The sequence below is a fragment of the Garra rufa genome, chromosome 16, assembly GCF_049309525.1.
Source record: "Garra rufa chromosome 16, GarRuf1.0, whole genome shotgun sequence".
NCBI lineage: Eukaryota > Metazoa > Chordata > Actinopteri > Cypriniformes > Cyprinidae > Garra > Garra rufa.
The window spans coordinates 41,294,786-41,306,158 of NC_133376.1; the positions used below are offsets into that span (position 1 = coordinate 41,294,786).

General features: G+C 49.7%; 1 protein-coding gene across 1 annotated transcript; it reads left to right on the top strand.

Annotated features, from left to right (window-relative positions):
- Positions 1-554: 554 nt before the first annotated feature.
- LOC141288547 (tripartite motif-containing protein 16-like) lies at positions 555-10,590 on the top strand. Its single transcript, XM_073820705.1, has 6 exons — positions 555-1,180; positions 8,332-8,427; positions 8,527-8,760; positions 9,165-9,324; positions 9,465-9,512; positions 9,741-10,590. The coding sequence occupies exons 1-6, from the start codon at positions 608-610 to the stop codon at positions 10,313-10,315; spliced, it is 1,686 nt and encodes a 561-aa protein (XP_073676806.1). The 5' UTR covers positions 555-607; the 3' UTR covers positions 10,316-10,590.
- Positions 10,591-11,373: the final 783 nt, after the last annotated feature.

Consider the following 11,373-nt stretch of genomic DNA (forward strand, 5'->3'; position numbering starts at 1 on the left):
TGAATGCCATAGTATCGATGATCAGGGACGTTTCTAGACTTTTTGACGCCCTAGGAAGAAAAATAAATAAAATAATGAGATTTCTTCGAAAACATTAAAAATCTGAATTACAGTGCTGTACCACAATTGGATTGTTTTTTACAGGTTAAAAGTGTTTACATTCAATGAAAATAAACTCTACGGTACTGGTACTATAATTGAAAATATGGTATTAATACTGTAAATGAAAATACAGTAAAGACATTATAGTACTGTACATGCACTTACAGTAATAATACTTCAGCTGCCAGTAAGTTACTGTAAAATTTACAGCAATCTTTTTTTTACAGTGTAGTTTTAAGGTAAGGGGATAAAAATAAAGTTTGTACGTATGAAAACCATTATGCCTATAGGAAGTCCCCTTAAACCACATATGCAAGAATGTGTTTGTGTGTGTGAGAGACTCTAAAGGAGCTGGAACGAGGAACCTGCTTTACAGTCTCACAGACACACCTGTTTTGCACACGTCACTCAAACACAGAACCAGGAAACTATTCAGTTCGGGGAAAGAAAAACTGAAGTGTAGTTGAGCTGTTGTGTGTTTGTGTCTCTGTATTTAGGCAGTAAAATGGCAGAAGCCAGATTTTCTCAGGATGAGTTCTTGTGTCCACTGTGTCTGGATCTCCTGAAGGATCCAGTGACCACTTCCTGTGGACACAGTTACTGTAAGAGCTGTATTACAGACTGCTGGGATCAGGAGGATCAGATGAGAGTCTACAGCTGCCCTCAGTGCAGACAGACCTTCAGTCCAAGACCTGCTTTAGCTAGAAACACCATGCTGGCTGAAGTGGTGGAGAAACTGAAGAAGACCAAACTTCCTGCTGACTGTGACGCTGGAGCTGGAGATGTGGAGTGTGACGTCTGTACTGGAAGAAAATACAAAGCCGTCAAGTCCTGTCTGGTTTGTCTGAACTCTTACTGTCAGAATCACCTTGAACAACATGAGAGTTTCTTTAAAGGAAAGAAGCACAATTTGACTGATGCCACTGGACGACTGCAGGAGATGATCTGCCAGAAACATGAGAAGATCCTTGAGGTTTTCTGTTGCACTGATCAGGAATGTATATGTATGCTGTGTACGATGTATGAGCATAAAAACCACAACACTGTATCAGCTGAAGAACAGAGGACAGAGAAACAGGTATTTACCATAGAGATTAAGTTAATATTCAGTGCAGTGATCCAATAGTCTGTTTATTTTCTGTGTAGGGCAGCAGCTTATTACACAGAAACACTGTCAGTATGAAGCTCTACATCTGTGTCAGTTTCACTTTTATAATACTTATGCTTGCAGTATGAAAAAAGCCTTCATCTGGATTCATCTGTTCTCATGATGATTTAGTGGCAGTAGTTCCCTTCCGGGAACTCTACACTGCGTCCTGAAACGCTGTGGGGAACGCCATTGGCGGGCCGCACTCTGAGTCATGTCCAACGTCCAATGAGAAACGGGAGTGACGTCACAGGCGCGGTGACGTCATCGACCAGGAAGTATAAAAGCACGTGCGTTTGAAGCTGGCGTCAGCTTTTGTCATTCAGCGAGAGCGCTCTGTGTTATTGTCTGTCTGATTCGCATTCTGCTGTTTTTCAGTGCCAATTGCACTACTTTTATTTGAGCAGAAATGCCAGGGGGAAAACGTTCTTTTAAGAACGAACGTTCTTTTAAGAATGAGCGATCTATGGCGGTTCAGCAGCCACATAGACGGTGTGTCCCTCCCTGCCAACGCTTCATTGTTGGTGGGGATACACACGATCTATGTGTAGCCTGCTTGGGAGCGGAGCACGCTAGGTCAGCCCTTGAGGGGGCTGGCTGCCCGCAGTGCGAGCGGATGCCGCTGCGGTTGCTCCGTTCCCGGAAAGCCCTCTTTGAGGAGGGGGCTTTCGCTAGCGTTCCCCGCGGGTCTGGCCCCGCTTCCGTCGAGGCGGAGCGGCAGCTGCACTCGTGGGGTTCGCAGCTAGATCTGCTGGAGGGAGTTGAGACGGGTGATCCCCTATCTCTCTCCTCACCCAGCGGATCGTATGACCTCCTCTTGGATGAGGAAGCCCGCACTGCGGTTCCTTCCCTCCGAGAGGAGGAGTCAACGCTTCTCCTGTCTTCCTCCGAGGAGGTTGACATCGAGAGCGTTGACCTCCCACAACCGCCCCCCCGTTCACCCCAGTATGAGGAGCTGGTGGAGGTGCTGACGAGCGCGGTGGCCAAGCTCAACATCAGCTGGTCACCCGCTCCAGATCCAGAGCCCCAGGCGAGCAGGCTTGATGAGCGCTTCCTGCGGGCTAAATCAGCACCTCCCAAACGGAGCCTTCCCTTTTTCCCCGACCTCCATAAAGAAATCGCGAGGTCGTGGGATAAGCCGTATTCCTCTCGTCTCTACTCCCCTGCCTCAGATTACTACGGTAATGTGGGGGGGATGGAGGGATACGGCTACAGGGCGATGCCTCAGGTCGAGCAGACACTAGCGAGCTATCTGTCTCCCGGCCTGGCATCGTCCCTGAAGGCTCCGTCCTTGCCCACCAAGCCGTTAAAAGTAACATCAGGCTTGATGGGCAAGGCTTATGCGGCAGCAGGTCAGGCTGGTGCATGTTTACACACCATGTCTGTGCTCCAGGCGTACCAAGCCGACCTGCTGAAGGAGCTTAGTGATGGCGAGGAGGTGAGCGTGTCAGAGATGCGTAGGACCGCTGATCTGGCGCTTCGGGCCACCAAGGAGACCGCTCGCGCTGTTGGGCGGTCTATGGCAGCCTTGGTGGCCGCGGAGAGGCATCTCTGGCTGACCCTGTCCGACATGAAAGAGAAGGACAGGGTCACGCTCCTGGACGCCCCCCTGCACCCCGCTGGCCTCTTCGGTGACTCTGTTGACACAGTTGTCAACAGGCACCAGGAGGCCCGTAGGCAGGCAGCGGCGTTCCAGCGCTACCTCCCTCGCCGCACTTTCTCCTCTGGGGCTGCCGGACGGGAGCAGCCCCAGCCGCACTCCAGCTCCTCACACAGGGAGACCCAGAAAAGGAGCGTTGCTACCCGTGCCCCTCCGGCGCGGCCTAGAGGGCGGGCTCAGCAACGCTCCAAGCCGGGGTCCTCGAAGACTAGGCCCGACCTGAGGGTCGTCCTACAGTCTAAGAGGGCCGCGGCTAAACGGCCCTGATGGTCGTGGCCCAGGGCCAATGAGGGCAGCCCCTCTCGAAGATTCAGGTGCCTCACCGCCTCTGAGGAGTACGGTGACCACCTCTCTTCGGGGCCCTCAGGAGATTCGTCAGCTAACCCTGCCGGTGTTACAGGGCGCGGCAGTCTCCCGCGAACTTCATTCTCTGGTCCTTCCGCCCGGAAACGTAGCGGAACCAGAGTGTTCGCCACCCCCACGGGGGTCTCGAGAGTGCTCACTTCAGGTGCATCCTGCCAGTTCGCTGCTACAGGTCACCAAGTTAGCTCCTCTAATAAATCCAGAGACCAGTCTCGAGAGGCTGGTTCCCTTAGTAGAATTTCTGGCAGCGTGGAAACTACTGCCAAATATTTCTATGTGGGTCCTGCGTACTGTAGAGAAAGGTTATTCCATTCAATTCGGCGCCAGGCCGCCACCTTTCAGCGGGGTATTTCCTACTCTGGTAGGCCCCGAGCAGGCTCTGGTATTGGAACAGGAAGTGAATACTCTCCTGAGGAAGGAGGCCATCGAGGTGGTCCCTCCTCAATGCAGAGAAGCCGGGTTCTACAGCCGGTACTTCATTGTTCCCAAGAAGGATGGGGGCCTGCGGCCCATTTTAGATCTCAGACAGCTAAACCTCTCAGTAAGAAAACTGAAGTTCAAAATGTTGACTGTCAAACAGGTCGTGTCCCAAATCAGGTCCGAGGACTGGTTTGTCACGATAGATCTGAAAGACGCATACTTTCACGTCTCCATCCTTCCTCAACACCGGAAGTTTCTCAGGTTCGCTTTCAGGGGCAAAGCTTACCAATACAGAGTTCTTCCGTTCGGCCTAGCGCTCTCTCCCCGAACTTTTACGAAGTGTGTGGATGCTGCTCTGGCTCCATTGCGACTCCAGGGCATCCGCATACTCAACTACATAGACGACTGGCTCATTCTAACCAGTTCAGAACAGTTAGCGGCTCAACATCGAGATGTTGTTCTTGCTCACATGAAAAAGCTGGGGTTGAGACTCAACGCCAAGAAAAGTGTGCTATCTCCATTACAGAGAACCACTTATCTAGGTGTAATCTGGGATTCGACCACGATGCAGGCACGATTGTCACCTGCTCGGATAGAGTCGATCCTTACTGCAGTAAATGCGGTCAAGCTAGGCCTGCTACTCACTGTCAAACAGTTCCAAGTACTGTTAGGTCTTATGGCAGCTGCATCCAACGTGATACCTCTTGGACTGCTGTACATGAGACCACTGCAGTGGTGGCTCAAAACCAAAGGGTTTTCCCCGAGGGGGAACCCATTCCGCAAGATCAAGGTCACGCGGCGCTGCCTACATGCCTTAGTCATGTGGAAGAAGCCCTGGTTCCTACTACAAGGTCCAGTGCTGGGAGCTCCTTGCCGCCGCGTCACGCTAGCGACAGATGCATCCCTCACCGGGTGGGGAGCGGTCATGAGTGGCCGCTCCGCCCAAGGCCTATGGAACGACCAGCATCACTCCTGGCACATAAATTGCCTAGAGATGTTGGCAGTGTTCCTGGCTCTGAAGCATTTCCTTCCAGACCTGAGAAACCGTCACGTGCTGGTCCGCACGGACAACACGGCGGTGGTCTACTATATAAACCACCAGGGAGGTCTGCGTTCACGCCCCTTATACAAGCTGGCGTACCAGATCATCCTGTGGTCACAAGGGAAGCTTCTCTCATTGAGAGCAGTTCACATTCCTGGACGTCTCAATGTGGGAGCAGACGTCCTGTCGAGGCAGGGGCTGAGGCCCGGGGAATGGATGCTTCACCCTCAGGTGGTGAAGCAGATATGGAGAGTCTTTGGTCAAGCCCAAGTGGACCTCTTTGCGACTCAGGAGACATCGCAATGTCCCCTTTGGTACTCTCTAGTTCCTCCAGCTCCTCTCGGACTGGATGCCATGGTACAGACGTGGCCGAGGCTTCGTCTGTATGCTTTTCCCCCGATCGCTCTGCTCCCGGGAGTTCTGGAAAGAGTGCGCCGGTACGGAGTACGGCTGCTGCTAGTAGCCCCGTACTGGCCGGCCCGAGTATGGTTCTCGGATATAATCGCTCTCCTCGACGGCTCTCCATGGGAGATTCCTGTCAGGAGCGACCTTCTTTCTCAGGCTGGGGGCGCAATACGCCACCCCCACCCAGAGAAATGGAAGTTATGGGTGTGGCCCCTGAGGGGGCACAACTCATAGAAGCTGGTCTCTCAACCGAGGTTGCTGAGACCATCCTTCAATCCAGAGCTCCCTCTACGAGGAAACTTTATGGCCTAAAGTGGAACCTGTTTGCGTCATGGTGTCACGAACGCCACTCAAACCCAGTCCACTGCCCGATCGGTACAGTGCTGGAGTTCCTGCAAACTCGTTTGTCCGCTGGGTTAGCTCACTCCACCCTGAAGGTGTACGTGGCGGCTATATCGGCTTACCACGCCCCTCAGGGCGGCCTTTCAGTGGGCAGAAACCCCCTGGTCTCACGTTTCCTCCGCGGTGCACTCAGGCTGAGGCCTCGTGCAAGACCGAGAGTCCCTACATGGGACCTGGCTGTGGTATTAGAAGCGCTGTGTAAGCCTCCCTTCGAGCCTCTGGAGGAGGCCTCCGATCGGATGCTTACCCTAAAAACAGCACTGCTGTTGGCGCTAACATCTCTTAAGAGAGTCGGTGACCTACAGGCCCTTTCAGTGGCCCCTTCTTATATTGACTTTGCCCCAGGGTTGGCCAAAGCATTCCTCTACCCAAGAGCTGGGTACACACCCAAGGTCCCCTCAGTAACACCACAGCCAATAACGCTGCTAGCGTTTTATCCTCCTCCATTCGTGGAGCACGACCAGAGGAAGTATAACTTAATGTGTCCAGTAAGAGCACTAGACACTTACGTCCACAGAGCTGCCCTGTGGCGTAAATCAGAGCAATTGTTTGTCTGTTACGGCCCCCCTAAGAGGGGGTGCCCGGCTTCCAAGCCTACTATCAGTAAATGGATCGTTGATGCCATCTCTACTGCATACGAGTCCTCTGGTCTCCCATCCCCGATGGGAGTCAAGGCTCACTCAACTCGAGGCGTCGCAGCCTCCAAAGCTCTGATGGCAGGTGTCCCAATCAAGGACATCTGCAGTGCGGCGGGTTGGTCCTCACCTCTTACGTTCGTCAGATTCTACGAACTAGACCTCAGAGCCACTCCGGGCTCAGTCATCTTTCAGCCCTAGCATTAAGGCTAGGCTCAAGAGGTCAAAAAGGCGCTTTCCTTCGAGTAAGGAAAAGAGTTTTTACCCCTTTTTGTTCTGGCAAAATTCCCCAGACAAAGGCGTATGACTCTCTACATTCCTTCCAGCCTCGTGTGCCTGAGGGCCGAGGCCTGTATTCCTCGTGTCTGGTGGTTGATCACAGACAGAGATGAGTTCCAGTGTCCTGGCAGGATCACCAGGCACTTCCTATGTCCCTCTTGTACTGGCTGTACGCAGACAATGGACTGCCATTTCTCCTCGTGTGCCTGAGGGCCGAGGAGCTTTTTCTCCCTCTGCACTGGTCGTGTGACAGGCAGCGGTTGAGAACCCTAGCCTCGTGTGCTTGAGGGCCGAGGCCTATTCTATCCCTCTTGTCTGGTGGCTGATCACAGACAGAGATGAGTTCCAGTGCCCTGGCAAGGTCACCAGGCACTTCTTGCGTCCCTCTTGTACTGGCTGTAATGCAGACAATGGACCACTATCTTTCCTCGCGTGCCCAAGGGCCGAGGAACCCCTTTCTTCTCCCCCTGCGCTGGTCTGTTGACAGGCAGCGGTTGAGAACCCTAGCCTCGTGTGCTTGAGGGCCGAGGCCTATTCTATCCCTCTTGTCTGGTGGCTGATCACAGACAGAGATGAGTTCCAGTGCCCTGGCAAGGTCACCAGGCACTTCTTGCGTCCCTCTTGTACTGGCTGTAACGCAGACAATGGATCGCCACTTCTCCTCGAGTGCCCGAGGGCCGAGGAGCATTTCTCCCCCTGCTCTGGTCGTGTGACAGGCAGCGGTCGAGAACCCTATCCTCGTGTGCCTGAGGGCCGAGGTCTCTTATCCCTCTTGTCTGGTGGTGGATCACAGACAGAGATGAATTCCAGTGCCCTGGCAAGGTCACCAGGCACTTCTCGTGTCCCTCTTGTACTGGCTGTAATGCAGACAAAGGACCACCATCTCTCCTCGTGCGCCCGAGGGCCGAGGAGCTTTTTTCTCCCCCTGCACTGGTCTGATGACAGGCAGCGGTTGAGAACCCTAGCCTCGCGTGCCTAAGGCCGAGGCCTACTCTATCCCTCTTGTCTGGTGGCTGATCACAGACAGAGATGAATTCCAGTGCCCTGGCAAGATCACCAGGCACTTCTCGTGTCCCTCTTGTACTGGCTGTAACGCAGACAAAGGACCACATCTCTCCTCGTGTGCCTGAGGGCCGAGGCTCATTATCCCTCTTGTCTGGTGATGGATCACAGACAGAGGTGGATTACCACTCGCGTCCTGGCAAGATCACCAGGCGGAGTTACTACAGTGTCTCATCAGGTAAGTATTGCTAGACACTGTCCCTTCTCGGTCTTGCGAGACCAGACGAAGGATGTCATGACCTCGTGGGCTCGAGGGCCGAGGTCTCTTTCCCTCTGATCTGGTGGGCTCCACAGTCAGAGATGTATTACCGCCCATGTCCTGGCAGGATCCCCAGGCTGAGGTTTGTAATGTACTAACGCTGTCTTTTTCCCCCCTTGTTCTAGCAGACACTAGGCAGGGTGCGGAAATTATGGGGACGTTGATACCTCGTTCCCCACAGCGTTTCAGGACGCAGTGTAGAGTTCCCGGAAGGGAACGTCTCAGGTTACGTATGTAACCCTGGTTCCCTGAGGGAACGAGACACTGCGTCTCGGACCATAATTCCCGCATCCCTGCTGCGCTCGCTTCATGCCTATGAGCTGACGCCAGCTTCAAACGCACGTGCTTTTATACTTCCTGGTCGATGACGTCACCGCGCCTGTGACGTCACTCCCGTTTCTCATTGGACGTTGGACATGACTCAGAGTGCGGCCCGCCAATGGCGTTCCCCACAGCGTTTCAGGACGCAGTGTCTCGTTCCCTCAGGGAACCAGGGTTACATACGTAACCTGAGACGTTTTCTGTGACATTCACTATCATCCGTTTGTCCTGCAGAAGCAGCTGAAGGAGACGCAGAAGACGTTCCAGCAGAGAATCCAGCAGAGAGAGAAAGATGTTCAGCAGCTGAGAGAGGCTGTGGAGTCTCATAAGGTGAGTCTGGAGAAGAAGAGAAGTTTGTCTCAGTCTCAGTTCAGACTCTCTTGTCTCTTTCAGTCCCACTGAAGCCTGAATCACTGTGTGTCCTAACAGCGCTCTGCACAGACAGCAGTGGAGGACAGTGAGAGGATCTTTACTGAGCTCATCCGCTCCATTGAGAGAAGCCGCTCTGAGCTGATACGGCTGATCAGAGATCAGGAAAAGCGAGCAGTGAGTCGAGCTGAAGGACGACTGGAGCGACTGGAGCAGGAGATCAATGATCTGAGGAGGAGAGACGCTGAGCTGGAGCAGCTTTCACACACACAGGATCACATCCAGTTCCTGCAGGTAACAGAGATCTAGAAGAACAGGATCATAGTGGACTTGAGCCAGATCCTGCTGTCTCTAACTTCTCTAAAGTTATAAATAATGGTCAATCTAATCGTAGCCTTTGAGCTGCTTTTCCTGAAAAAATCTACTCAACCCTACAATGAGACTCCATTGATGTTCTTGAGCTGTTAGATGGACATTTATGTTCTTAGCAGATGTTTTATCATCCAAACTATTTCCTAGAAAGTTCACATAGAGTGTAAGTGTCAAATACTAGAATCTGTAGCTCTAATGTGATATAATGAATATGAGAAGAATGAAGCTGATGCTGTGAAAGTGCTGGATTGAGGTGAGTTACTAAAGATCAGTCAAATCAGATCAGAAGTGTGGAGCTGATGAGTTTTGATTTCTGTTTTCTGTAGAGTTTCCAGTCTCTCTCAGCACCTCCTGAATCTACAGACGGAAATGATGATCCCTTCAGTTCTCTCCTCTCTTTTGATGGTCTGAGAGAATCTGTCCATCAGCTGAGAGACAAACTGGAGGATTTCTGCAAAGAGGAGCTCAAGAAGATCTCAGACAGAGGTAAAGTCCTGGAGATTCATCTGCTCTCAGAAACAAGTCCATCATCATCTTATATCATGGAGAACATCATATTAGAAATGTCTTAGGAATGGATGCAGGATCATGAGAATCACACTGTTCATGTCTGTTGATTTCCACAGTCACATTCACCAACATTGTTCCCAGGACCAGGAACGACTTCCTACAATGTAAGTCAGTAAGAAAACAAGCAGAAAAACTCACTGAGTGTGTTCATGTTCTTCCTGTAGAAGGTGAAAGAAGAGTTTTATAATTGATGATGTAAATGATGATTTGCACAGGATATCTGGTCATCTGTACTGAGACACTGATGATACATTGAACACGAAGAGTTCAGCTACATGAAAAGATCAAACAGATTCATAATTCCTGATTCTGATGTGTTTTATCTCCATCAGATTCCCATCAGCTCACTCTGGATCTGAACACAGTGTATAAACACCTCCTTCTGTCTGATAACAACAGAGTGATTACTAACACTGACACAGTTCAGCCGTATCCTGATCATCCAGACAGATTTGATATGTATTATCAGGTGTTGTGTAGAGAGAGTGTGTGTGGACGCTGTTACTGGGAGATTGAGTGCAGTGGAGGTGTGCGTATATCAGTGTCATATAAGAGCATCAGCAGGAAGGGATGGGGTAATGAGTGTCGGTTTGGAAATAATGATCAGTCCTGGAGTTTGTACTGCACTCCATCCAGTTACTCATTCATACACAATAACAAACAGACTGATCTCCCTGTAGAGTCCATCAGCAGTAGAATAGGAGTGTTTGTGGATCACAGTGCAGGAACTCTGTCCTTCTACAGCGTCTCTGACACAATGAGCCTAATCCACACAGTCCACACCACATTCACTCAGCCGCTCTATCCTGGGTTTGCTATTTTTAATAATGGATCTGTGTTGATGACTCAGAATAGACTGACGAGAGATTCTACCCATAATGCTCTGAGCTGCATGATGAATCAGTAACATTGAGATGTTATAGAGTCTCTTGTTTTCTCTTCATGACATTAATACTGCAGCTGAACTTCTGTCAGTGAAATAACATCAGAATAAATGTGTAATAAATCCTCATAGAGACAGTAAGATCAGTGTGTGTGAGTCCTGCTGAGTGACCATGTGTTTCTGTGCTTTTCTCAACCTTTACTTCTGTTGATTGAAATTAGTCATTTAGTTTTTATTGTAGTGTCACAATTTTTATTATGACTATCAAAATGACTTCTTAAATCAAATGATCACACACAGTCAATAAAACATTTTCATTATTCACCTATAATGGAGCTCCAGCCCTTTTCAGTGTTTTGTGTTTTTCTGTCTTTCTGTGTCACAAACCGCTGTTTTTATGTCAAGTCACCTTTATTTATATAGTGCTTTTTACAATACAGATTGTGTCATAGCAGCTTTACATTATTAAACAGGAAAATAGTGTGTCGATAATGCAAATGGTCAGTAGTAAATACTGAAGTTTTAACGTAAAGTCAGTTCATCATCGATTCAGTGATATCATCATCCAGCTCAGTTCAGTTCAAATATTATCTGTGCAATCAAATTGACGATATTGCTGGAAATTGTCATATATTTACTGCTTAACCTCGGAATGCATTTTTATTTTTAGGTTACAACTTTTTAATAATTTGTGTTAAAGTTTTTCTCGATTGCTAACACACTGTATCTGATCCATTTGGACAGTTCTCAAAACAAAGACACATTTCTCAAAACGTTTAGCACATTTTACCTTTTTTACACATATTCTAATTTGCTGTGTTTTTTGCAAAACTCTACACCAATGCTTTGTTCAGACTGTCACACTGTAACAAGATTACTGTGAAATTTACAGTAACTTACTGGCAGCAATTGGCAAGTAAGTTGCTGTAATATATTCCACAGTATGCTGACTGTAAGTTTAATCACAGTTACTTGCTGTACTACTGTAATTTTTATACAGTGAATATCACAGTACCATAATCGCATTCAGATTAATAGAATGCTCTTTTTTAATGAATTAATTCATGAATAAATAAATTTTT

What these genes read in the sequence shown, in the direction of transcription:
- LOC141288547 (XM_073820705.1), top strand. Translation starts at nt 608, where the DNA reads ATGGCAGAAGCCAGATTTTCTCAGGATGAGTTCTTGTGTCCACTGTGT. An exon ending in AACAGAGGACAGAGAAACAG is followed by an intron (nt 1,181 to 8,331) that starts GTATTTACCATA and finishes TTTGTCCTGCAG; the next exon opens with AAGCAGCTGAAGGAGACGCA. An exon ending in CAAGAAGATCTCAGACAGAG is followed by an intron (nt 9,325 to 9,464) that starts GTAAAGTCCTGG and finishes TGATTTCCACAG; the next exon opens with TCACATTCACCAACATTGTT.